Raw genomic sequence first — 26473 nt, 5'->3', positions numbered from 1 at the left:
GGGGGTACATGTGGAGGGAAGCACGTTAGGGTTCCCCTAGCCCACTCAGACCTACCCCAAGCTGAGACCTTCCCCGCTTACTCACCAATCAAGGCTCCAAGAATGAATGGCGTGAGTTTGGTGAACACTATAGAATTGGTCGGGCGATTTCCTTCAAAGACCTTCAGAAAACACCCAGGAATGTCCGCCAGTTAGTCGTGGTCCCCAGCTCTTCAGAAGGGAAGCACCCCCTGCCCAAGGCTGGGGTGGGCAAGTCCGTGAGGACAGCCCCCCCTACTGTGCAGGACAGCACAGTGCTCCCCGAGCCCCCGTCCACGGCCACACAACTTCATCCTTCCGGCTCCAGGATGCCACCCCAAAGCCCAGTCCAAGAGAAGCACTGACCTTGTGGGGCAACAGCTTCTCAAAGTCCTCTGGACTCCTTCCAGCAGCCTGTAGCTCCTTCCGGGCCTCCTCTGTCGACTTCCCCCTCATCAGGGCCTCAGTCTGGGCCAAGAAGTTGGCCAGGAGGATCTGATGAGAGAGACATCAAGTACCATTGTGAAGCACTGTATGAGCTTCAGGCAGACAGATGAGACTGCCTGGCACTGCCCAATTGGGGTGAGTCTCAACAGTTGGGGTCAGCCTGATTGCCTCCAACTCTAGAGCTTATTTGGAACAAGTGGGGACAACAGAGCACATCCAAGGACACCAGAAACTAGGTAACAACAATAAGTACCCTTCAAGGACTATGTACTACTTGCTGAGCAGCCATTTAAAAACTTTTCCAATGTTTATCTTTTAAGACTGTGAGGGGCAGAGGCATCATCTCTCTTTTCTAGCTGAGCCTCAGTTTCTTCAAGTCAACAGCACTGAATCCAAGACAGAGGAACAGACGGGAAGAATCAGAATTCAAACCCAGGACACTGAGTCCAAAGCTTGTGCCCACAGTAACCTGTACTACTCTGCACACTGGAGATAAGGCAGGAGCAGTCCCCTTCAAGGATTCTTGTCACCTCCGGAGTGGGGTGGTTTTCCCCTTGCTGCTGTGGCAGACAAGATCTTGAATCCCTGATCTTTGCCCCCTGCTGTTAATGCCTGTGTGCACAGCATGGCAAAAGGGATTTGGTAGAGGGATTTGGAGCTAAGGTTACAGACCTTAAGATAAGGAGATTATCTGGGTGGACCCAATGTAATCACATGGCCCTTTAATTTTTTTAAAATAGAGACATGCAACTGAAGAAGAGGCAGGACAAAATTGAAGCATCAGATGGACTTAGCCCACCCCTGCAGGTTCTGAGACCAAGAGCCAAAAGGGTTTCTAGAAGTTGAGCACAGCTCCCAGCTATCAGCAAAGAAACTGGACCTTGGTCCTACAACATAGGGAAATGGTAAAACTCAACATTCCAAAAACAAAGATCATGGCGTCTGGTCCCACCACTTCATGGCAAACAGATGGGGAAACCAAGGAAACAGTGAGAGATTTTATTTTTGGGGGCTCCAAAATCACTGCAGATGGTGACTGTAGCCATGAAATTAAAAGATGCTCGCTCCTTGGAAGAAAAGCTATGACCAACCTAGAGAATATATTAAAAAGCATAGACCTTTGTTGACAAAGGCCCATCTAGTCAAAGCTATGGTTTTTCCAGTAGTCATGTATGGATGTGAGAGTTGGACCATAAAGAAAGCTGAGCACTGAAGAACTGATGATTTTGAACTGTGGTGTTAGAGAAAACTCTTGAGAGTCCCTTGGACTGCAAGGAGATCAAACCAGTCAATCTTAAAGGAAATAAGTCCTGAATATTCATTGGAAGGACTGATGCTGAAGCTGAAACTCCTATACTTTGGTGACCTGATGCAAAGAACTGACTTCTTGGAAAAGACCCTGATGCTGGGAAAGACTGAATGCAGGAGAAGGAGATGACAGAGGATGAGATGGTTGGATGGCATCACTGACTTGATGAGTTTGAGCAAGCTCTGGGAGTTGGTGATGGACAGGGAAGCCTAGCGTGCTATAGTCCATGGAGTCACAAAGAATAGGACACAACTGAGCAAACGAACTGATAGGGAAATAGATTCTACCAACAATCTGAATGAATGAGGAAAAGGCTGCCCCCCAGAACCTCCAAAAAGGAACACAACCCTGCGGATACCCTGACTTCAGCCTGAGACCCTCAGCAGAGACCCAGCAAGCATGATGGACTGCGGCCCAAAGAAACCCAAGACAATAAATGAGTGTTGTTTTTAAGCCACTAAGCTTGTGGTGACAGGAACAGAAAACTAGTCAGTGCTGACTAATTCATCAGTCTTAAGAGGTCTGGGTGTGATGTGAATCTAAGACAGCTGAAGAGGGTCAGGAAGAGTGTTTTTACCTTGTGATGCAAACCATTCCTTATGGGGTGCTGGCTCTGGACCGGGATAAGGAAGTCGCAGGGTATCATCTTGGTACCTGTGAAGGGCACGGCAGTCACTCAGGTACCTACCCCCACCATGGGAGCCACCCACACGGTCTACAAGGGAACCCTCATCTGATGGAGGGGGCTCTGCCGGCAGGCCCTCCCCATCCCTAGTAGCACTCCTGCCCTGGCCAGGTGGGCCCTACCTTGGTGGATGAGCTGGTAGAAGGCGTGCTGGCCATTGGTCCCTGGCTCCCCCCACACAATGGGGCCTGTCTGGTAGTTCACACGGGCGCCGGACTTGGTGATGTACTTCCCATTGGACTCCATGTCACCCTGGAACAGGGCCAGAAACCCAGCCCTCGATCTGCAAGTCTTGCTCTTCACGCACCATCCCCAAAACCTGCCTGGGACGCACCAGACATGCCTGCCCTGCCCCGTGAGATCCTGTTGTGTCCTCACCTGGGAGGGGAGAGGTCACAAGCTTTTTGCCTTTGACCCATGACCAGGAGAAGGTAGGAATGGAGGTCCAGGGAGGACCCATCACTAGGGGAAGGCAGGTATGGCAGTACAGGGAGGACCTTCCTAAGAGCAGACACTGGTCACAAAATCTTTAAGTGATTTCTTAAGGCAGGCTGGGGTCCAGGCTGTACTGCATTTGACAGTCATCACCTCAACCAGACTCTGGTCTTGGGGCTGGCCTCAGCCCCTCCTCCAGTCACAGAATCCACTGCTTCAAGGGGGCTATGGAGATTCCAGGGGCAGAGGGCTGTGAGAAGCCCAAAGAGGCACCACAGCCTGGGTGTAACCTTGCTTTTCTGGAGGGAGGCAAAGGCAGTGCAAACTATGGGGGTCGCAGGCCGTGGCCCCAGTCTTAACAGGTGATGTCCAAGAAAGAAATGACCCGGTTGAGGCACATGCCCTGAGCCAGGCCAGAGCCTGACCGGCCACGACGCCATGGCAGCCAGTCACGCCCCTCCCGTGGTAGCCCAACCTGACTGACATGGATCCTGGTTAGAGATTCACCAGGAGAGGGGGAGCACAGGTGGGCCTTGGACATGCCCGAGGCTAGCGAGGGAAAGGCCCTAGGAGGAGAGGTAACCTGGGCTCAGGGGCCCTGACCCACGGCCCGGCCCGGCAGCGGGTACCTGCTGGAAGTAGGCAGCAAAGCGGTGCAGGTACTGGTCATAGGGCAGCATGGCGTGCGTCTCACACCCAAAGCAGTTGATGTACCATATGCCCAGCAGAGCCAGCAGCACGGGGGCGTTCTTCTCCAGGGGCGTCGTGCGGAAGTGCTGGTCCTGCAAGGAGAGCAGGGTGGAGGGGGCTGAGCAGCTGCCGAGGGGGAGGGAGCCGCACCAACCTACGCGCCGCTGGCCGGCGCCTGCCGCGGAACTCGGGCCTCAGCACTTACCATCCAGTGAGCCCCCGACAGCAGCTGCTCGAAGTTGTCAAACCCTGCGACACAAAAGCAGCGTCAACAGAAATGATCGTGCCCTGTGCCTCCAGGCCATGGACACAGCTGCTTCTAGAACCAGGGGAAGGCTGGAGGGGAAGCCAGAAGCAACAAGTGGGAGGACGAGGGCCTGTGGAAAGCCTCTCTAATCAGAGTCAGTCCTGAGCTCAAAGGCAGTTGTAACTCCACCTGGCATGGGGAATGAGCCGGACCACAGGGGCAGGGAGAAAGGCCAACCTGCCAATCCCAAGCGTCACTCGGCCTTTCCCATCTGACCTGGGAGAAAGGCTCCCATCAAGGGCAGAGAGGCCAGCAGCCTGTGGGAACAGAAGGGCATCTGGGGACATGAGCCCCCACCCCTACCTCAGACTGCAGCAGCGTCTCCCGGGACAGAGACACAGAACACACACACTCACCCACGTGCAGGGCAATGGAGAGTCCGATGGCTGACCACAGCGAGTAGCGGCCTCCTACCCACTAGAAGAGACAGGAAAAGGCGCTGAAGAAGGGTTGGCACACCCCGCCCCCCCTCCCTCCTGCCAAGAAACTTGTCCCCGGGAGCCATGCTCTTGTACAGGTGCAGCCCACCTCTGCAGAGGGCCTGGCCCAACCCACCTCTGAGAAGCAACAGCAAGCCAGGCGCTGGCAGCTGTTGGGCTGACCAACAGTACTAACTGCACATGGACTGACCAGAGCCACAGACTCGACCGGAGACCTTACTGTGGCTGGTCCGGCCTCCCCAGACACCGACAGACCCGAGCCTCCTACCTGCACAGGTCCAGACTCACCAGACACTGACAGACCCGGGCCTCATACCTGCACTGGTCCGGCCTTCCCAGACACCAACAGACCCGAGCCTCATACCTGAGCAAGGTTTAGCCTCCTCAGACACCGACAGATCTGGGCTTCATACCTGCACCAGGTCCGGCCAGCCTCCCCAGACACCGACAGAGCTGGGGGCCCTCATACCTGCACAGGTCCGGCCTTACCAGACACCAACAGACCCGGGCCTCATACCTGCACAGGTCTGGCCTCACCAGACACCGACAGACCTGGGCCTCATACCTGAACCAGCTCCAGCCTCCTCAAACACTGACAGACCCGAGCCTCATACCTGAGCAAGGTTTGGCCTCCCCAGACACCGACAGACCCCGGCCTCATACCTGCACAGGCCCAGCCTCCCCAGACACCGACAGACCCGGGCCTCATACCTGCACAGGTCCGGCCTCCCCAGACACCGACAGACCCAGACCTCATACCTGCACAGGTCCGGCCTCCCCAGACACCGACAGACCCAGACCTCATACCTGCACAGGTCCGGCCTCCCCAGACACCGACAGACCCGGGCCTCATACCTGCACAGGTCCGGCCTCCCCAGACACCGACAGACCCGGGCCTCATACCTGAGCAAGGTTTAGCCTCCTCAGACACTGACAGATCTGGGCTTCATACCTGCACCAGGTCCGGCCGGCCTCCCCAGACACCAACAGACCCGGGCCTCATACCTGTACAGGTCCGGCCTCACCAGACACCGACAGACCCGGGCCTCATACCTGAGCAAGGTTTGGCCTCCTCAGACACTGACAGATCTGGGCTTCATTCCTGCACCAGGTCCGGCCGGCCTCCCCAGACACCAACAGACCCGGGCCTCACACCTGCACAGGTCTAGCCTCCTCAGATACCAACAGACCCAGACCTCATACCTGCATCAGGTCTGGCCTCCCCAGACACCAACAGACCCGGGCCTCATACCTGCACAGGTCTGGCCTCACCAGACAAACAGATCCAGGCCTCCGTACCTGCACAGGTCCGGCCTCACCAGACACTGACAGACCCAGGGCCTCATAGCTGAGCCAGGTCCAGCCCTCCTCAGACACCAACAGATCCAGTGCCTAGCCCACCTCCTTGGACACTGACAAATCAGAATCCCATACCTGTGTCTGGTCATGCCTCCTAGGACATCAACAGAGCCAGTGACTCATACCTGTGTCCAGCCTCTGTCAACACCAACAGACCCAGCACCTTCTACCTGTGCCCATGCTACCCTGAGCAACCAACGACCTACCTGACTGTGGCCACTGCTCCTCAGACCCAGTGCCTCATACCTGGGTCTGGCCTTGCCTCTTCTGACAACGAGAGACCCAGTGCCTTGTACCTGAGCCCATCCCCGACTCCTCTGTACTGACAGACACAGGTCCTCCTACCTGTGCCAGCCCTGCTTCCTGGGACACTGACAGGCCCAGCAGCTCATACCTGGACTTGACTGATCTTCAGCCTCAGCCCAAGACACACCAAGACCTACCATTCACACTGTGCCCTCCCACGGCACACTGCAGATTCCACTTTGTACCATCGGAATCCTCAGCGCTCCAATCACATCCTCCTAACAACTATTTATGGAGTACCCACCAAGTTCCTAGCATAGGCAATGCCAACAATCCATGGGGGTGAAAGATATAAATGAAACAATCATGCCAATAAATGTGAAAATGAGATAAAGTGCTTAGAAGACAGGAATACAATACTGAAACCAATAATAAAAGGACTCTGAAGGTGCTTCAGCCCGGATGTGAAGAATGGGCAAGTATTACTCAGGGAAGCACAGAGGGAGGAGGATTCCAGGAGCCACAAGAGCATATGCAGGGCTTGTGTAGCAAGAACAGCCCTTCTCAACAGTGAGAGAATTAAGCCCCACAGAAAATGCTTTGAATGACTTAGTTTCTCCATACTCCCAAGGTTGGTCGAAGGCTAGCATCCTTCCAGATGCAAGAGAGAGATGCTACTTCATTATATCCAATGGCTGCCTTGGGGCATTAGGATTTAATTCTCTCCTGAAAGCCCACTGAGAAAGGCTGGGCAGGAAAACAGCACAAGTTTGAAGATGAAGGAAGGAGTGTTAAACTGGTGGGCAGAAATTGAGAGGCAAGGCTGGAGAACCAAGAAGTCTGTGGGTGAGGTGGGAATGGAAGCAGGAAACCACACAGGAGCCCCAGAGGTCGTCCAGAGAATGATGTCACCCTGGATGGGGGTGGCGGGGATGCACACACTGACTCAGGATGTTCAGTTAAACAGGAGGAATTGGAAGGATGAGAGGATCAAGAGAGGATCAGACGTTTCTGGCTTGGGTAATAAAGATGAATTTGAAGGTGTTCTTTACTTAGAAAGGGTCTGGGGTTTGAGGGAACCTGACCTGACAGTCACAGTCCCACAGACCACACTATGCCTGACAGAGGCTCTCAGATCTCACCCAACAGACTCAAACCCAGGACTGAGTAGATGGCCAGGGCGCAGACTGACAGATTCCACACTGCTGACCTTGGCTGGGGGCAGGGTCTCAGACTTGACTTTTGTTTGGGGAAGAGCCCAGCAAAGCCAGTATCTGATTTGAGCCTCTGAAACCTCAAGCTGCAGACACAGATCGCTATACCTCACCTTTTCCTGCAGTGAGTTCAGAACACACCTTAAAGATGTAGCACCTGAGTCAGTTCTAAGTTCTGAGCCTCACTAGCCTCAGACCTCACCTTCTCCAACCAGGTATAATGCAATCTCTTTCCACACATGGTTAGTTCAGACCCTGCCAACCAGACCCCAATGTGACAGACTACACCCCAGACTGGTTACAGATCCCCTGGCCTCCGCAACACTGCCCATCACACCAGACCAGGGTGCTGGGGACAGGTGGCTGACATGGCTCAGCGTATTCTACCTCTCCTACCTGAACCCAAGGGCTCCACAGACCTCCCCAGGCAGACCTAGGTATACACACCTACGATCACTCTGGCTTTCCCTCAGTGACAGTCCACGCTACCCACTTAAGTGTTCTGATCGACCCTACCATTGAGGGTCCCACCTGTGTCTGAACCACCTTCTCAGGCCTTACCAATCACACCAATTATGTATTTCTTGGCTAGATCTTGCCCCATTCATTTCATTTAACAGGTCCAGGGATTCCAACTTGTACCTGAACCCTGGGGGCAAAAACCCACCTAAGATCATGTTTATATACCTCTGCCCATGTGACGGACTCACTGAAAAAGGCAGGTCCACATAGAAACCCTGGGCAATGATACAATGGCTTCACCTGTGACGTTAACTCTGCCTACCTATGTCTGACTCCAGTACCTCATACCACAGGGTTATATACCTGTCAGAGACAGGCTCCAGACAGCTCAGCTCATGAACCAGGCTTCACATACCTGGCTGTGCCTAACCTTGACCCCTTACATCTCAACCAGCAGACCCAGGCCACCTCCCTGAGCCCAACTCCAGACTCCTCACACCTTCCCAAAGGATCTTGCCAAGAGATCTGATGCTGTATCGGTCCCTGCTTAACCTGGGCATCAAAACCTCAGGAGGGAGTCTCAGACCTCATTAGAAGCAAAAATCTCTGCATATCTGTGCTCAGCAGGCCCCACCTAAGAGCTGTGGTTCTACCTACTTGTGATTAACCCCAGGCCTAACCTCTATGACCTGGGTCAGAATCATGCTCCAAGGATTTCACCTGCAAGACCCAAGCATACATATGTCTGACCCCAAAGTCCTTGCTTGAGAGAGTCACCTCCACCTACTCATGTCCAAATAAGAGCCCTCAGGTCACCTATGACCCCAGAGTTCCACCTACCTGCAGAAGACCCCAATGCGTGACCAGAAGTCACTCTACCAATCCAGGCTTAACCCCAGTCCTTCAGCCATCACCAAAAGACCAGGGGTATATACCTCTGCCTGAATCCAACACCTTAAAGAGTCACATCTACCTATCTGTGTTCAAGCCTGGTCTTACCACTGAGGGTCCCACCTGTGTCTGAGTCACCTTCTCAGGCCTTACTAGTCACACCAATTATGTATTTCTGGACTAGATCTTGCCCCACTCATTTCAACTAACAAGTCCAGGGATGCCAACTTGTACCTGAACCCAGGGGTCAAAAACCCACCTAAGATCATGTTTACACACCTCTGCCCATGTGACCCTGATCCTTAGGCCTTCTCAAGACTACACTTGGCAGACCAGCTTTGCCTTCCTGCCTCTGACCTGGGCTCCTCAGAACACACTTGCTGGGCCAGCTCTGCCAGGTTACCTGTACATGACCCTGGACCTCAGTTCATACCTGGCGAACAGCTCTGTCTACCTGTACATGACCCTGGATCCTCCGATCATACCTAGTGGACCAGCTCTGCATACATGTACACAATCCTGGATCATCAGACCATACCTAGGGGACCAGCTCTGCCTACACGTATATGACCCTGGCCTCATGTGCAGTACCTGATGGACTAGCTCCGCCTACCTGTGCTTGATCCTGAATCCTTGGACCATTCATAACCAGACAGCTCTGCCTACCTGTACATAACCCTGGACCTTCAGACCGTACCTGACAGACCAACTTACCCACCTGTGTATGACCCTGGCTCCTCATGCTGTGCCCAGTGAACCAGTTCTGCTTACCTGGGCTTAACCCTGAGTCCTCAGGTCATACCGACAACAATTCTGCCTACCTGAATGTGACCCTGTCTCCTCAGACCATACTTAGTAGACTACCTCGGCCAACATGGACATTACCTTGGATCCAGTCTATACCTGGCAGATGAGCTCTGCCTACCTGTTCTTGACCCTGGGTCCTCAGATTGCACTTGGCAGACCAGTTCGGCTTACCTGTACTTGACCCTGGCTCATCAGACCACATCTTACGAAGCAGCTCTGCCTACCTGTACATAACCCTGAGTCCGCACCTGGCGGGCCACCTCTACCTACCTGTACTTGACCCTGGCTCCTTTTGCCATACCTACCAAACCAGCTTTGCCTGCCTACCTGCCTCCGACCCAGGCTCCTCAGAACACACTTGCTGGGCCAGCTCTGCCTACCTGTACATGACCCTGGATTGTCAGACCAGATCTAGGGCACCAGGATGTACATGACCCTGGTTTCATGTGCTATACCTAATGGACCAGTTCTGCCTACCTGGATACAAGCTGGACCTTCAGATCATACCTGACAGACCAGCTCTGCCTACCTGGGCTTGACCCTGGCTCCTCAGACCATCCATTATGAACCAGTTCTACCTACCTGACCATGACCCTGGCTCCTTGTGCTACCAAGTGGCCCAGCTCTGCTTACCTGGGCTTAACCCTGGATCCTCAGACCATACCTAGCAGACCAGTTCTACCCACCTGACCACGACCCTGGCTCCTCAGACCACCTCTTACAGACCAGCTTTGCCCACGTGTATATGACCCTGGGTTCTGAGGCTGTGCCAAGAGGGCCAGCTCTACCTACCTGTATGTGACCCTGGCTCCGTGTGTGAACCAGCTCAGCTTACCTGTGAGTGGCTCTATCTCCTCAGATCTTACCTAGTGGATTAGCTCTGCCTACCTGTGCTTAATTCTGGGTCCTCAGGCCATACCCAGCAGAACAGTTCTGCCTACCTGTACATGACACCAGCTTCTTATGCTGTACCTAGCAGACCAGCTTTGCCTACCTGGATCCAGGATCCTCAGACCATGTCTAACCAGACACCTCTGCCTTCCTGTACACCACCCTGGACAGACCATACCTGACAGACCAGCTCTGCCTACCTGTACATGACCCTGAGTCCTTGCGCTGTCCCGAGTGGATCAGCTCTGCTTACCTGTGCACTTGACCCTGGCTCCTTATGATACACTATGTGGGCCAACTCTGCCTACCTGTGCTCGAGTCCTCAGACTCAAGCGGACAGTGCTGCCTACCTGTACATGACCCTGGATCCTTAGACTGCACTTGGCGGACCAGCTCTGCTTACCTGTACGCAATTCTGGACTCTCAGACCATACCTGACAGACCGGGCTCTGCCTACCTGTGCTTGACCCTGGATCCTGAGACCATACCAGACAGACCGGGCTCTGCCTACCTGTATGTCCCTGGTTCCCCAGGCGGCACCGTGTGGGCCCCTCTACCTACCTGCTCTCGACCCTGGCTCCTTGTACTGTACCTGTGCTCACTCTAACCTGTGCTTGACTCTTAATCCTTGGACTGTACTCAGAGGACGAGTTCTACCTACCTGTGCTTGACCCTGGATCACTGGACCATACCTAACCATGCCCTACCTGCCTACTTGCTCACGACCCTGGACCTTCAGACCATACCTAGACCACATCTACCTACCTGTTCTTGACCCTGGCTCCTTGTGCAAACCAGGTCTGCTTACCTGTGCACGACTCTATCTCCTCAGACCTTCTGCCTACCTGGGCTCGATTCCAGGTCCTGAGACCATACCCAATGGAACAGTTCTGCCTACCTGTCCATGACCCTGGCTTCTTACACTGTACCTAGCACAGGCTTTGCCTACCTGTGCTTGACTTCAGTCCCCAAACCATACGGAGCAGATAGCTCTGCCTACCTGCACATGACCCTGGGTCCTCAAACTATACCTACCCAGCCAGCTCTGCCTACCTGCACATGACTCTGGATCCTCAGACCATACATTACGGACCAGCTCTGCCTACCTGTAGTTGACCCTGCGTCCTCAGATCATACCCAATGAACCAGTTCTGTCCACCTCTACATGACCCTGGCTCCTTGTACTAGCAGACCAGCTCTAGTACCTGTGCGCAACTCTGAGGCCTCAGACCATACCCAACAGAACAGTTCTGCCTACCTGGACATTCCCCTGACCTTCAGTCCATATCTGGCAGACTAGCTTGGCCTACCTGTATATGACCCGGATCCTCAGACCATGCCCAGCAGACCAATTCTGTCTACTTGTTAATGACTCTGGCACCTCACACACCGTACCTAGCGGACCAGCTCTGCTCACCTGGGCTTGACTCTGGTTCTTCTTGGCGTGTGACCAGTCAGCTCTACCTACCTGAGATTGACCCTGGTTCCTGAGCCTGCAGCTGGACGGCCTTGCCTCTACCGACCTGTGCATGAGCCTGCAGCTGGACGGCCTTGCCTCTACCGACCTGTGCGTGACCTTGGGTCTTTCAACTGCACATGATGAGCCACCTCTGGCTGCCCGTGCTTGTTCCTGGCTCCTGAGGCTGCCCCTGGCAGGCTAGCTCTGCCCCAGTTCAGCTCGCCAGAGGTCATCTAAGACATGTGGTTCTTTCCTGGACTCACCTGTGACTTTTGAGATTTCACTGGACAGACCCAGTTTCCTGAACTTGTTCCACAGACTTACCTGACAAACTCTACTCACCTGAGCTTAACTCACCCTGTGAGATGCAAGAATAAAACCTGTCCCCTATGCAGACTCCATAGATCTTACCTGAGAAACTCAATTCCACATACCTGCACCTGGGCACAACTCATCATCATAAGACATCTGCCAAGAAGCAGTTCTACCTACCTATCCTGACCTTACCTGGGAGATCCAGCTCCTGAGATCTCACCTGAGACACCTCCCTCTATCCACCTGTCTTCACTTTATATTCTCAGAGATCATCTAAAAAACCCAGTTCTTTCTAGATAAACCTAACTGGCTCCTCAGGCCTCACTTGACAGATCTACCTACTTGTTCCTGACCTCAACTGTGGGACAGAATTTAATGAACCCAAACGTGGCTTTCCAACCTACTTCCAGCTTGCCTCTGGCTTAGAGACTTAACCTGAAAAACTCAGTCTACCTGCACTGAACCTCAGTTCCTCAGATTCAGGATACAAACCAGGGACTGACCTCAACAGCGCAGACCTCACCTGTTCAGGAACCAGGAGTACAAGCCTGTCTCTCACCTCAACTCCTCCAACCTTACCTGACATACCTGCTCTGCACACCTGAGACATAGGATTCCCGAACCTTCCAGATGGATGGATGCAGTGCACCATCTCTTTGCCTGACTCCAGTTTTTCAATCTTTTCCCAGGGGCCCGTGGGCCATTGCCCTGAGATCACCAGAACTGCTCGGACAACTGACGACACAATTCTGACCTGGACCCAACCGTGGATTTCTAAGCCCACTTGTCAGACTCAGCTCTGTCTCTATCTTTGGCTCCAGTGTCCTTATCTAACCAACCCACTTCTGCCCAGATGTTGTCTAATCTCAGTTCCTCGGGTCTCCCCAAAACACCGAGTTACACACACCTAGTCTGATTCTAGCTTCTGAGACCTCAAACAGATGTGGCTTTACAGATGACCCCTAGCAGACCCTGCTGTACAAACCTAACCTGAACAGACTCTTCCCGAAGACCTGACAGATTCCTGGCTGCTTGCCGTGGCCTGAGGGAAACCTGGTGAGAGTCAACTGGTGTTAAACGGGGTCTGAGTGACTTGTGCCTCTGACACTTCTGGAGACTTTTGTCCACCGTGAGCCTCTCACACCACATCTTAGTGACACAGCTCCTCAGCAGTTCACCTGTCTGTCTTCACCTGCCCCGACTCCCCAGTCCTTACCTTTGATAACCAGGTACATTCCGCCCACTTCCTCATCTGGGCACCTCAAACCCTACCCCAGCCAGACCCCAATACCACTGACACGTCCTGGACTGGTCATGGAACCCCAGAGGCCTCAACAGCACCCTGAGCTCTGCCTGTTTCACTGGGTCTGGATGCTGAGAACCCAGAGGCTGACCTGGCTCAGGGGACTTTCCTATGTTTGTCTCATCTGAGTTCTAATAGCCGCGCTTGAGTGATCAGCCATCCAATACCTGAGGCTCACTCTTCAGAGCCAGCCAGAGAGATCCCACCGTATACAACCGTCCTGAACTCACAGATACAGGTCTAAGTTCCTGTCCATAATTTTGGCTCCTCAGATGCCACTCGACAGAATAAACATCTGAATTCTTCTAGAATCTCCCCTGTACCTTTACCCATCCTGGGGTTGCCTCTTCAGACATCACCTGCACCTGTCCTGGCTCCTCTTCAGACATCACCTGGACCTGGCCTGGCTCCTCTTCAGACATCATCAGCCAAAATGAGTTCCCCAATGTGTGCTGACTCTGGCTGAGCCCTGACAGACCCCCCAGTTTACCACCTCACCTCTGCCTAAGCCCGATACACAAGAATGCGCCATGGACCCTGGGCCGTGGCTGCGCCCTCTGGACACAGATGAGCCGGCCTCACCACTTACACATGCCTACGCCAGACTGAACTCTTCCAATCTTACCTCAGAGCCAGCACAATATCCCTGTATCTATTCTGATGATTCTCTCTCACCTGAGAGACCCTAGGTCCAGAAACTTCACCTATCCCTGGCTCCTCAAATGTCACCTTCTCAATGCAGCAATATACAAGCAGGTCCCTCCAGGTACGTCTGGCCTGGCCCCAGAGGCCTCCACTGTGCCCACTCCAGGCACTTGGGCCTCGCTAGCCAGTCCCAGCTCCATGTTCCTGTGTTCCTAGGCCTTACCTAGAAGACCCAGGTCTCTGTTTAAGCCACACTTCATCTCTTCAGGCTGGGTGGTTACAGGCAGTGAAAGCCCAGGCTGGGACACAGCCCCGCTCTGCCGGGCTCCTTGGCTCACGGGAGCCCCCGCACGGCCCTGACCACCACCTGCTCAGGCTCAAGATCCCAGGGAGGAGGAGGATGGTGCCCCCTTCCTGTATCAGGCATGCATGCATTTGTTAGCAGCTGCACAGTCTCTCTTGACCAGGGCTCCTCATCTGAGCCACGGGACGCAGACAAGGATCTGAGTGACTCTTCTCAATTCTTCCAAGGATGGTACATAACTAGTCCCATTCTGGAAAGAAGTTAACTCATTACACACAAGAGACGCCTTAGGGTACGAGGGCTTAATTCTCTCCCAGACTCCAAGGCCTTTACAGCTTTCAAAGGAGGTTACATCTTCAGATACTGCCACTCAGCAGAGAGCTTGTGGTATAAAGGCTTGGAATCGGCCCCCGGGAAATCCCTCGATTAGAGGACGCTCTCTTAGGTACACCTGCCAAGGTCATGTGTTAGAGCCACACCCACTGCACCCACACCACTCCCTGCACTGCATCCCTGCATCCCAAGCCTGCCTGCATTCTGCGGCCAGAGCCCTTCCCACACCACGGCTGCACTCAGGCCAGCCGCAGGGACGACTCTGGCTTGCTGCTTGGCACCCACGGTGCTCCAGCAGAGAGGAGCCTGTGGGACCGCCCGTGGCTAGACTGACCCACAGCTCCGCCCCCAGCGGTGCTGGCTCTGCAAGCCGCCCAGCGGGGCCCCACCTGGCCCCAGACCTGGCACCTCCTCTCTGCCACCTCCAGCTGCCCCTGCAGCTCCTTTCCAAGCCTGCCCAGTCACACTCCTGCCTTGCCCTGCCCCTTGGCCTTTACAGACTGCGGCTGTGGTTTAGAAAAAGGTCATCACTGAGAATAACTCACAACCTCAGCTCCCCGAGGGGGATGGGGTGGCTCTGGTTACCCCACTGTGGGTGCTACTGCAGGCACCCAAGGGAGTGTCACTCTGGCCCTGAAAGCCCCCCTTGGTGGGAGGGGGGCCATATCCTGACTGAGCGAAGCTGCTCTTGCTCCCTGAGGACCTCCTGGCCTGTCCCATACCCAGGCATACAGCAGGTGCTCAATAAACATTGACCTGACTCCATGGGCCCCTCGTCTATGGCTTGACTTAGCAAAGGACATAATTCACCCACCACAGGCAGGTGCCTTTACTTACATCCCAGAACTCGAACATATTTTGAGGATCAATTCCAAACTCCTTCACTTTGGCCTAAAAGGGGAAAAAAGGAGAGAGAAGGAAGAAGCCAGATTAGCTGCACGAGAACCAGAGCTGCAGGCATGAGGAGTCATGCTGTCCAAGCTTCAGGAGCAACACACCTTCCCCAGAGCCCCCACTGGGGCGAGGCTGGAGCCGCCTGTGAGCCCAGGGCAGCACCAGGAGACGCCCAGCCCAGAGTCAGATGTCCAGCCAGCTCACACCCAGCACACCGGTGGCCTGGTACTGGCCAAGCCCTCCTGCTGAAGGGGAGCTGCACACTCACTGCGAGGACCTGGCCCCCACACTGCTCTGCAAGAGCCACCGCCCAGACCCAATCCCCAGGACGTCTGGGAAACCGAGTCCCGGGCTGGAACCCGAGCACAGGCAGGGGCCACCTCCCAGGCCAGGGAACAGACAACCTGGACACCTGCCCAGCCCGTCCGATAAAGGGTTGGTGACTACACCCCAGGAAGCCTTCAGGGGCTGACCAATCTTATTCTACCCTCTACACAGACAGGGCCAGCAGCTCCCTCCCTAGACCCCAGAGGAGACGCCCTACTCTCCAGCTCTACCTGCAGGTGGCGGACAGCTGTGCTGTGGTTGGCCAGCCCTAAGATGCCCTGCTGTCTCCTCTCACGGGCAGGTCAGCACTGGAGGCATGGGTGGGGGTGGCATGGAAGGAGTGGGAGTCCAGAGAACCTGGGTGTGGTTCCAGCTCAGACCGCCCAACGAAAGACCCACCACACAGCCAGTGTTCAACTAGGTTTGCCTTCCTTTTGATTCCTGGAGCAAAGCCCCAACTCCCACTGGCCTGCCCTCAACCCCACCTTGCACAATCTGGGGTCAGCAGGAGCTGGCACATGGGTAACCACGTTCTAATCCTTACATCACGGACTCATGCAATCACTGGGCAAACTCACATCCCTTCATTGGGTTTAAAAGACTCTTGAGAGTCCCTTGGACTGCAAGGAGATCCAACCAGTCCATCCTAAAGGAGATCAGTCCTGGGTGTTCACTGGAAGGACTGATGCTGAAGATGAAACTCCAATACTTTGGCCACCTCATGCGAAGAGTTGACTCATTGGAAAAGACCCTGATGCTGAGAGGGATTGGGGGCAGGAGGAGAAGGGGACGACAGAGGATGAGATGGCTGGATGGCGTCACCGACTCGTTGGACATGAGTTTGAGTAAACTCCAGGAGTTGGTGATGGACAGGGAGGCCTGGCGTGCCTCGATTCATGGGGTCGCAAAGAGTCGGACACGACTGAGCGACTGAACTGAACTGAACTAAACATGCTTATGTGAGAAATAAGCCTGGTGTGCTACAGTCCATGGGGTCACAAGAGTCGGCCATGACTTGGTGACTGAACAACCACCCCACCCATACCTGGCACATCTTGTCTGGGGGGAGGCCAGTGGCAGAGGCCAAGGGAGGTCACACGTGTGGAATGTTGTGGCTATCAGTCAGGCCCCGGGAAACAGGTGGGGTTAATGTGATCCCAGTGATTGCAAGCTCCTCATGGAGCAGCAGCAGTTCATCTGCCTGTAGAAGTGGCAAGTATGGCTTGCAACTCATATCCCCTATAGGCAACCAATCCTTCTTGGCTGAGCCAAGATCCATGACGCTGTCAGCACATGTCAGCTCATGCACTTGGAAAGGCCATGACCCTGACCTGGCCGGGGCCCCAACCCAAGGTGGTGGTACAGGAACCCCTGTGGGCACTTACAGTGTTGGTGGACAGGGCAACAAAGTGTTTCGCGACTGCAGAAGGCTGCAAGAGATAAGCCAAGTTAGACCACACTCACCCTGGGGACAGCCCCCAGGGACAGTGACCCTCCTGCCTCTGGAGAAACCCAGGCCCTGGGTGGGGCCCACCGCCCCCAGTTCTCAGTTCTGAGGCTGCTGGAGGAGGCCCAAATCAAGGCAAAGTGGGCAGAGCGGTCAGAGGCGGGCTGGCCCATCCTACCTCACAGGCACACGAGGCCCAGGCTGCCTCCCCTGTCAACTTGGCAGGGCCAGGGGTAGAGAGGCTCCGCAGGGCCAGTAGCCTTAAAGAAAGGGCCGTCAGCCGTTACAGCAGGGTCTGCACCTGGGGCCTGTCTGGGCTGGCAAAGCTGAGTATCTTAACCAGAAAGGCTGCCTCCTGCTGCCAACTTCAGGGGAAACCGGCTACAGGGCTGGGCAGACCCACTCTGTCCTTCCCAGCCTGCCCACTGCCCACGAGCACTCACGTCCTTGGCCGACAGCAGAAACCACTCCTTCGCCGTCTCTGCGTTCGTGATGGTCTCCTGGGTGGTGAAGGTCTGCAGGCAGAGAGTATATAGCAGTTGGTTCCTAGCTGATACGGCCCTGAGCCAGAGCTCAGCAGCAAAGGCCACATGGATGCTCAGTTATCACAAGGAGCAGTGCATGCGGGTCAGTGAGTTACTCCGCATCACCTCCACCCACATGTCCACAAAGCCCCGATCGGTGTGTCTCTGGGGCAGAGGCCTAGAAGAAGCAGTGTCATCCTGTGATTCCAGAACTTCACAGAGGAACCACAGGTCAAAGGTTAGAACATCCGCCAGGAGAGCTGCTGTGGCCTGGGGCTCCTTCAGCCCAGACTTGGCTGTATCTCAAAACCCAGGTGGAATTAATTCTTAATATTTAATGTGTACGGATATGAGTAAGCAGAGTGTAAATGACAAAAAAGCAAAACGCTTACGTTATCTGGGCCTGGCTATGGGATGAGAAAGGAGCAGACGTTAGGGACAAATCTCTGACAGAGACAGGAATGGTCCTGGGCTGAGCAGATTCAGCCAAGTGAGCGGGTGTTGCCTCAGACGGAGGCACACGTGGACCAGTGTGGCTTTCATCGGGTGAACTGTGTTGGCCACCAGGTAAGGAACGGTCTGAGGGTACCTGTGCCCACCAGAGCCACAGAGCACAACTCATTCAGAGCAGGCGGGAGGGTCCAGTGTGCAGGGCGGCGGCAAAGCACCCACTCCCCCCACCCCTGCTGCCACCCCAACGCACACAGGGCTGGGAGACAGGCCGGGGCTGAAACCGTACCTTGGAGGCAATGATAAAGAGAGAGGACTCGGGGTTCAGGGTGGCCAGCGTTTTGGCAATGTGAGTCCCATCAATGTTGGAGACAAACCAGACCCGGGGACCTTCTGCAGAGTACGGCTTGAGGGCTTCGGTCACCATGAGGGGTCCCTGTGGGGAGATGGAGCGTCAGAAAACAAGATTCCCCAAGTGGCGAGAACAGCCAGGTCCTATCTCTGGGGAAACTCAGGCCCTGGATGGGACCCCCTCCTCTATCCCAAGTCAGCCCGCTCCTTACCAGGTCAGAGCCACCAATGCCGATGTTGATGACGTCCGTGATGGCCTTGCCCGAGTACCCTTTCCATTCACCGCTCCGGACACGCTGGCACAGAGCAGGGAGATGTCATCAGCCCAAACCCCTGAGTATAAACTGCTGTTCAAAAGCATCATTACTTCTGTATCCTTACACCTTAGTTCCAACTTCCCGGCCCTCAGAGAGGCCTACTGAGACCACAGTGTCACATTCCTGTCACTCAGGCAGGGACTAGACCCTCATCAACTAGACCCTCATCCATCATGAGTAAGGGTGCAAGGGAGAGGCAATATCCCCATCTCATAACCAGCAACATTAGCAGAATTAGCAAAACAAGAACGAACTTTCAGCAGAACCTAACATGACAGAGGCCAAGAGATGTGAAACGCCAACTACTGTGACCAGTCTATGCCAGGGACAGGAATGACAGACAGGCAGCCAACCTCCATGTGCTCCGAGGGCGTCTTGCCTCCTCAGCCACACTACTCTAGAGGCACGGGTGCAGAGTAAGCCCACAGAGGCGTGGGCGCAGAGTGAGCCCCCATGGAGTACAGGGCTATGAACTCACCGGAACACTGCAAAAGTGGTGGGGTGGGACTTCAGAAGCCAGGTCATGAAAGACCATGCAGCTTCTGCCTCGCTCTCTTAGATAGCTCGCCTTGGGGAAACCATGTACGACGTTATAAGATGACTCAGTTGTGTGAAGAAGCCATTGCGGTGAGGAATGGCAGCCTTCTTCCAACAGCCAGAGCCAACTCACCACCCATGAGTAGGAACCACCTTGGAAGAGAATCCTCCAGAACCCTTCAGATAACTGCAGCCCTGGCCGACATCTTCAGTACAACCTCAAGAGAGACGCCCCCCTAAACCAAGACCAACCAGTTAAGCTTGAATTTCTGACCCATAGACACTGTGTGTGCATGCGTGTGTGCAAAGTTACTTCAGTCATGTGAGACTCTTTGTGACCCTATGGACTGTAGCCCACCAGGCTCCTCTGTCCATGGGATTCTCTAGGCAAGAAGACTGAAGTGGGCTGCCGTGCCCTCCTCCAGGGGATCTTCCCAACCCAGGGATCCAACCCCTGGCTCTTACGTCTCCTACCCTGGAAGGCGGGTTCTTTACCACTAGCACCATCTGGGAAGCCTCCACAGAAACTTCAAGACGGTAAATATTTACTGCTATTTTAAATCAAGTTTTGGTGCAATCTGCTATATAATAAATAACTAGTGCAGATGTTGGCACTAGAAGTAGGGTATTACCATAAGAAAAATTTAGAAATATGGGTAAAAGCTAAAAGAGCCCTCAGGAGAGTTAATAAAAGCCTGGAAGAGACTGTTAGCAGAGGTTTAAAAGTCCTTGAGGGGGTTGCTGATGTAGATTTAAAGAAATAGGAGCAAAACATTATTGGGAATTGCAAGAAAGAAAATCCTTGTTATATAGTCAAAGAAAACTTAATAAACATGCATGCATGTTAATAATGCTGCCTGCATTAATCAGGGGAGGGTGAAGTAGGGCTTCCCTGGTAGTCCAGTAGTTAAGAATCTGCCTGCCAATGCAGGGGACACTGGGTTCAATCCTTGGTCAGGGAGGATTCCACACGCCGTGCGGTAACTAAGCCTGTGTGCCACAACTACTAAGCCCAAGCACCTAGAGCCCGTGCTCCACAACAAGATAGCCTCCCCTCACTGCAACCAGAGAAAACTCACACGTAGTGATAAAGACCCGGTGCAGCCAAAAATAAATAAATAAATAAATTTTTTAAGCAGGGCAAGTAAAAGATGCCCTATGATCTATTACTATCTATTATGATCTGGATGACCTAGCTACAGAGTTTTCAGGCTGTTATAAATTGCCTGGCTTCTTAGTGCTTACAGTAAAATGCAAGCAGAGGGAAATAAACTTAATGAAGAACTTTTAAACAAGAAGAAGCCAGGAACTGTAGGATCTGAAAATTCCCAGCCTCTCCAGGCAATAATTGATTCTGAAATTAAGAGATGGATGTGGCAAAGATCACATCCAAGGTACTGTAACAAAAACTTCAAAAGGTAAAACAGATTGTGTAGCTGTAAAACTTTTGTTAAGACCTCAGAGAGAAGGTGGTAACAGAGAATATTTTAGCTGAAGATAAGGCTTCCAAAAACTTTGCTGTCCAGTGGTTAGGACTTGGCGTTTTCACTGCCAGGGCCTGGGCTCAATCCCTGGTCAGGGAACTAAGATCCCACAAGCTGTGTGGCACGCTAATATTTTTAAAAGCCCAGGTTTCTTTTAAATTTTTTTTTTAGCCACACTGCATGGCATGCGGGATCTTAGTTCCCCAACCAGGGATCGAACCTGTGCCCCCTGCAGTGGAAGTGTGGAGTCTTAACCACTGGACCACCAAGGAAGTCCCCCTCAAAACCCACATCTCTATAGGCAGTGAGCAGACCAGGCAGTTACAAACACAAACTACCTTTCATGTAAAAAAGATAACTAAAAGCAAAGCCAAAAGCTTTGAGGAATGATGCCTACATCTTGAGTCCTAATCAAGCATCTGGTGAATTTCAGAAATGCTCTGGACCCAGTGCTCTGTGACAACCTGGAGGGATGGGGTGGAGAGGGAGGGGGGTAGGGATTCAAGAAGGAAGGGACCCATGTATGCCTATGGCTGATTCATGTTGATATATGGCAGAGGCCATCACAAAATTGAAAAGTAATTATTTTCCAATTAAATAAAAAAGAACTGCTTTGGATCAACGATTCCTGTGTGCCTCCCACTTTCCTCCGTTTTTGCAAGGGAATTATCCTATATAAGTATCCTATGCCTATCTCACAACTGTATGTTGAGTGTGTGTGAGGAAAATAATCTATTTAATTCACATATCTTCAGATCAAAAGGAATTGCATTTGAGTTATGTTAAAAAAAAATACAGACATATCTGAACCTAATTTAGATTATGAAGTTCTTGACTTCTGATACTGTAATCTGATATGGCATTAAGAGAAAGAGAATGGGGTGTTTTGCATGTGGAAGGAACAGGATGAATTACTGGGAGCCAGAAGGCAGACTACAATAACCAACATCCAAGACGGTTCCCAGAGATCCTCACCTCCTGGCACTGCATTCATGATCTTGTGCAGTCCCTTCCCACTTTGGTCAGAGTTCACCTGTACAACCAACAGGGTATTACAGAAAAGAAAGAGTAACTTCTAATGCTAGCTCAAGGTAATAAAAGGCCTTGAGGCACTCTGCCTTGCTTTCTGTTGAATCAATCACTCCGGGAAAAATCAGCTACCTGGTCATGTCGTTGTTGTATAGTCGCTAAGTTGTTGTTGTTTAGTCTGACTTTTTTGATCCTATGGACTGCAGCCTGCCAGGCTCCTGTGTTCATGGGACTTCCCAGGCAAGACTACTGGAGTGGGTTTCTTGCCAAGATCACTGGAGTAGATTCCAGATGCCATTTTCTCCTCCAGGGGATCTTCCTGACCCAGGATCGAACCTATGTCTTCTGCATTAGCAGATGGGTCCTTTACCACTGAGCCAACAGGGACGCCCATACCTTACTTCATGCATTTCAACCTTACTTTCACATTGTTCTTCCCGAAGCAGCTTTCCATACATCCATGTTGGGATGAAATGGGGCTTCAAGCCCCAAGCTGAATATATAATCATCAAGAAACAACTACATGGTATGTGTAAATAAAATACAGATACTTTTCAAGAATGCTTTTGGAGACCAGAACACTGATCAAAAGCCCCTAGGAGTATGAAACTATACCAACAGGCTTACGAAATAACACTGTGGAGTTATTTTTTTTCACTCATAGAACTTTCATGGTCCTTTTTCCTTTTAAACTTTTTCTTTATTATAGCAAAACACCGTTAAATTTCAGAAGGGAACAGAAGTACTTATGGACCTGCTGATATCTATACATTACATCCTGCTTGTTTTTTTTAAGCTATCTGTAAAAGATACTACTATATTCACCTTTCAGAGGTTTCTAAAAAGTATGCAAGCAGCCAGAGTGTAACCATGCAAATATTCAATATAATTAGGACACTCAAATAGCCTGTGGAGAGGTTCACAAGGTGAGGAACTAAAGCATCCCAAAAGTCAGCACCAACTGCTGGTGAAACATCTTGGGAGAAGGTCTTCCAGCCCCCTTCAAGCCTTCAGATGAATGTGACCTTGGGCCAACACCTTGACTACAACCTTATAAGACCGGAGCCAGAATCAATCAACCGAAATGTTGACTGTCGTTTTCAGCTGCTAAATTCTGAAGTATCTGTTACATACTGATAGGAAACTAATATACATGGATTTCCCAAAACCAGTAAGACACGGTAACTTTATTTCTTTTAGATAATAATCAACTGCCATGAGCACTTTGCCATCAATACAGAAAGAAAAATAAATTACTCAGCTTTTCAACCCTCAATCTCATCATCAGTTTTGTTATAATAAAGCATCCAAGAGGGGAAACTTCGTGTATCTTTACTAGAACTACACATACCCTTTATTTGACCAGATGGTGTCTAACGAAACCCACCAGCTCTGTAACTTCCCTTTTTGACTTCATAGTATATCCTGAATAGAAGAGCAGGTCAACGGAGCTATAGGTACCTAATTCCTAATGGTGCCCAGGACTACAGTATATGAACATACACTGATTTTACTGGTCAGTCCTCTGATAAATAAGGGCAGGCTGTTTTCAGGTTTTGCCATGGCAATCAAGGTCACAGTGAATATTCTCACCCAATCTTGGTGAACTTTTGAGAGCACAGCCCTGGGGAGTGTTCCTCACCAGGGAAATGCTGCTATTCAGCAGCTTTTTTGTACTATAAATACCCATCAGTCTGAGTCAGGTACTTCAGCAGCCAGCTGTAAGGGAGGGTTCTCCTGGAAACAGCTTCCCAGACAACCAGGGCCACACACTCTCCTCCTGGCATGCCTTTGCACACCAAGGCTGACCAAACAGAGCACCAAGCTTCATACAGAGCACATCAGTTCTTGCGCTCACACCTGATAGCTGGAAACACCCTTTGTTGTTGTTGTTCAGTCACTAAATTGTGTCCCACTCTGTGACCCCACAGACTGCAGCATGCCAGGCTGCTGTCTTCCACCATCTCCTGGAGTTTGCTCAGATTCGTGTCCATTGAGTTGGTGATGCTATCTAGCCATCTCACCCTCTGCCGCCTCCTTCTCCTTTTGCCTTCACTATGAAACGTCTGACTTCGGTGGCCCTGCACGGCATGGCTCATTGCTTCACTGAGTTACAAAAGCCTCTTGACCACGACAAAGCTGTGATCCATGAAGGGGGGAAACGCCCTCCCCTCCACCCAAAGCCCATCAGCAGCACCATCCACTGTGAAGGGACATTCTGGAATTCAGATTCCAATCAGGATCCCAAGACTTTCTCACCGTGTGAAGTCCTACTTGGCTGCCTTTGCCTCTAGGATGGATGCCCAGATCGCCTCCCGCTATTTCAGTTGGAAGATGGCTCTCACCCAAAGTAACCAGACTTTGACCAGCCACACGTGGTGGACACTGCTCCCAGGGAAAAGCTGACCACAGCTTAGATTATCACTCCCAGAGCACGCATCATCCACACACACAGACATGCACAGGCCCAAACAAACAGTCCAGCCCACAGACATCACCCTTGCACCACAGGCTTGAGGACATCCACGGACTCTTGCAGAACCATCTCTGGGGTAGATACTGAGGCAACGGCAATGTATGTGGGGAACTCTCCAGCCGGTCTCTGAGGCAACCCCAACACCCACGGAGGAGAAGGAGCACAGTTATGTGCATTAATGCTGCAGCAGGGACAAGCTGCATGTGTGTGTACATGTGTGGGTGTGTGTGCTTCAAAGAAGAGACGACTGATAAGCTAGTGCATGCACAAGAAACTTCTGCAAGATTTACAGTAAATAAAGACTGCTCTGGAAATCTGGCAGGGGTGTGGTCAAGAAAACCCTAAATTTTAAATTTTATCTAGTTCTAGGCCAGGAAATAAAGATCTATGACTTAAGAGGTTACAAAAAGCAAGTATTTCCCCGACTATTCCATCCTCCAGAGGCCTCACTTTTCTTTTCAGATCTCTGGCCTGGCCAGACTGTCACTGTGAGCCTACAGGTGTTCAGTTCAGGAAGAAGGCTGCTCCACGGCTGCTAGTAGTGGGTTCCCCAAGAACAGGGTTAGGGGGAATCTGTGCCTTAGCAGAGCCCCCCATGGCCAGCAATCACACCCACTGCCCCCACCTCACGTTACTGAGAGCTGGGGTCCTCTCCAAGGAGAGTGGAAGGGCGGCCCATCCAGACCCCTAGATTCCCAGATACAAGCACAGACATGGCTACTGGGAAGTCCAGCCCATACCTGACAGAAAGACTTCATCTTCTCCAGGACTCTGTTGACCTCTGGCATCACATCCTTACCATCCACCAAAATGGGTGTGTTTGAGCGGTTCCGAAGGGCCACGTGCAGCACAGCCCGATCCTGGGGGCGAGAGTCAGCGTGTGAAGGCCCTCGGCCCACTGCAGCCACACACCCAGCTGCACCCAATGGACATTCAGGCCCTAAGGTCTTTAAGTGTTTGGACTCATACAGAGAACCCACTGTGTGTTCACAGAAGTAGGGACCACCCCAGGATCCAGGGGAGGTGGGGACCAAGGCAAGTGCCCCTTGCTTTCTGTGCTGCAGATAGTCACAAGGGGAGAGAGACCAGAACGGGCCTAGGACAGGCCCCAGTGAGCCCCAGATGTTCAGGGCATGCAAGGTCAAGGAAAGCTGAATGGAGTGAGCGAAGGCAGGCTGGTGGCAACACAGGCCAGCGACAAGCAATAAGTGGCTACAGAGGACCAACGCTCATGAAGCCCAGTCTCATCTTCCTGGTAAAAAGTTCATGGTGCTCGTTGGCACCTTTTGAAAAGTATCCCGGCCCCTTGAAAGTGGAGCAAAGCAGGCAACTCAACCTTCCCTCATCAAGGGTTTCATCACACCCACCACCGGAAACCAAAACAGATCCTAAGTCTGTGATAGGCGCCAGGCAGCTGGCCTTATCAAGTTGAGAACAACAGTCCCATCGAGCTTCGGGCAGCACAGGCCTTGAAAGAAACACATCTGAGACTCTGGAGGAACAGGAAGGGATGATCTTAGGACTCCAACCCAGGGAGAGGCTCGCTAAGGTGGAGGGCTTCATGCCACACTACCCTCACCCTGTCCAGCCTCACTTCTGAGCCATGTTCTGTAGGCAATGAAATGACCCCTCCAGGAAGCCCTCCTTCATTGCAGCCTCCCTCAGGCTGCCCAGCAGTGAAAGACAGGATGTGTTTGAATCCTGTCTCTGCCACTTAAAGAGAATGACATTAGATACGTGACTTGATCTCTGAGTTTCAGGTTCCCCGTATGTAAAAGGAGACTAAGAACATTATGAGGATGACGCTCTGAGTGCTCGGTGATTCTTATGCCTCCAAGGCTTCCACAGCGATTCAGGAACAGGGTGGCCCAGACCTGGCCCTGCCATAGCTTCCTGCTGACTCCGCCCAATGAGACTGATTTTGACAGGAGTCTGGTTTTCACTAACTAATGAAACTTGCAGCAAGAACAGATCAGAGTTCATTTCTCTGACCATGTCTTGAGAAGACCTCTCCCTGCAGGCTTGAGAGCTGCTGTCCCCAGGCAGACACAGACACCGGAAGCCATCCACGCTCACC

General features: G+C 52.5%; 1 protein-coding gene across 1 annotated transcript in view; it reads right to left on the bottom strand.

Annotated features, from left to right (window-relative positions):
• Window positions 1–26473, bottom strand: part of GPI (glucose-6-phosphate isomerase) — a 29680-nt gene that overhangs the window by 600 nt on the left and 2607 nt on the right. Inside the window, exons 4-16 of the mRNA XM_043436346.1 lie at window positions 25137–25256; window positions 18766–18849; window positions 18492–18638; window positions 17672–17743; window positions 17167–17211; window positions 15398–15451; window positions 4248–4308; window positions 3790–3833; window positions 3524–3676; window positions 2582–2711; window positions 2352–2428; window positions 385–513; window positions 86–161 (exon numbers count right to left, since the gene is read on the bottom strand). Of these exons, the coding sequence (XP_043292281.1) occupies window positions 86–161; window positions 385–513; window positions 2352–2428; window positions 2582–2711; window positions 3524–3676; window positions 3790–3833; window positions 4248–4308; window positions 15398–15451; window positions 17167–17211; window positions 17672–17743; window positions 18492–18638; window positions 18766–18849; window positions 25137–25256 (1192 nt within the window). The remainder of the gene's footprint in view (window positions 1–85; window positions 162–384; window positions 514–2351; window positions 2429–2581; window positions 2712–3523; window positions 3677–3789; window positions 3834–4247; window positions 4309–15397; window positions 15452–17166; window positions 17212–17671; window positions 17744–18491; window positions 18639–18765; window positions 18850–25136; window positions 25257–26473) is intronic.

This window comes from Cervus canadensis, chromosome 18 (genome assembly GCF_019320065.1).
Source record: "Cervus canadensis isolate Bull #8, Minnesota chromosome 18, ASM1932006v1, whole genome shotgun sequence".
NCBI classification, from domain to species: Eukaryota; Metazoa; Chordata; class Mammalia; order Artiodactyla; family Cervidae; genus Cervus; species Cervus canadensis.
The sequence above is the reverse complement of the archived record's forward strand: the minus strand, read 5'-3'. Positions and strand labels throughout refer to the sequence as shown.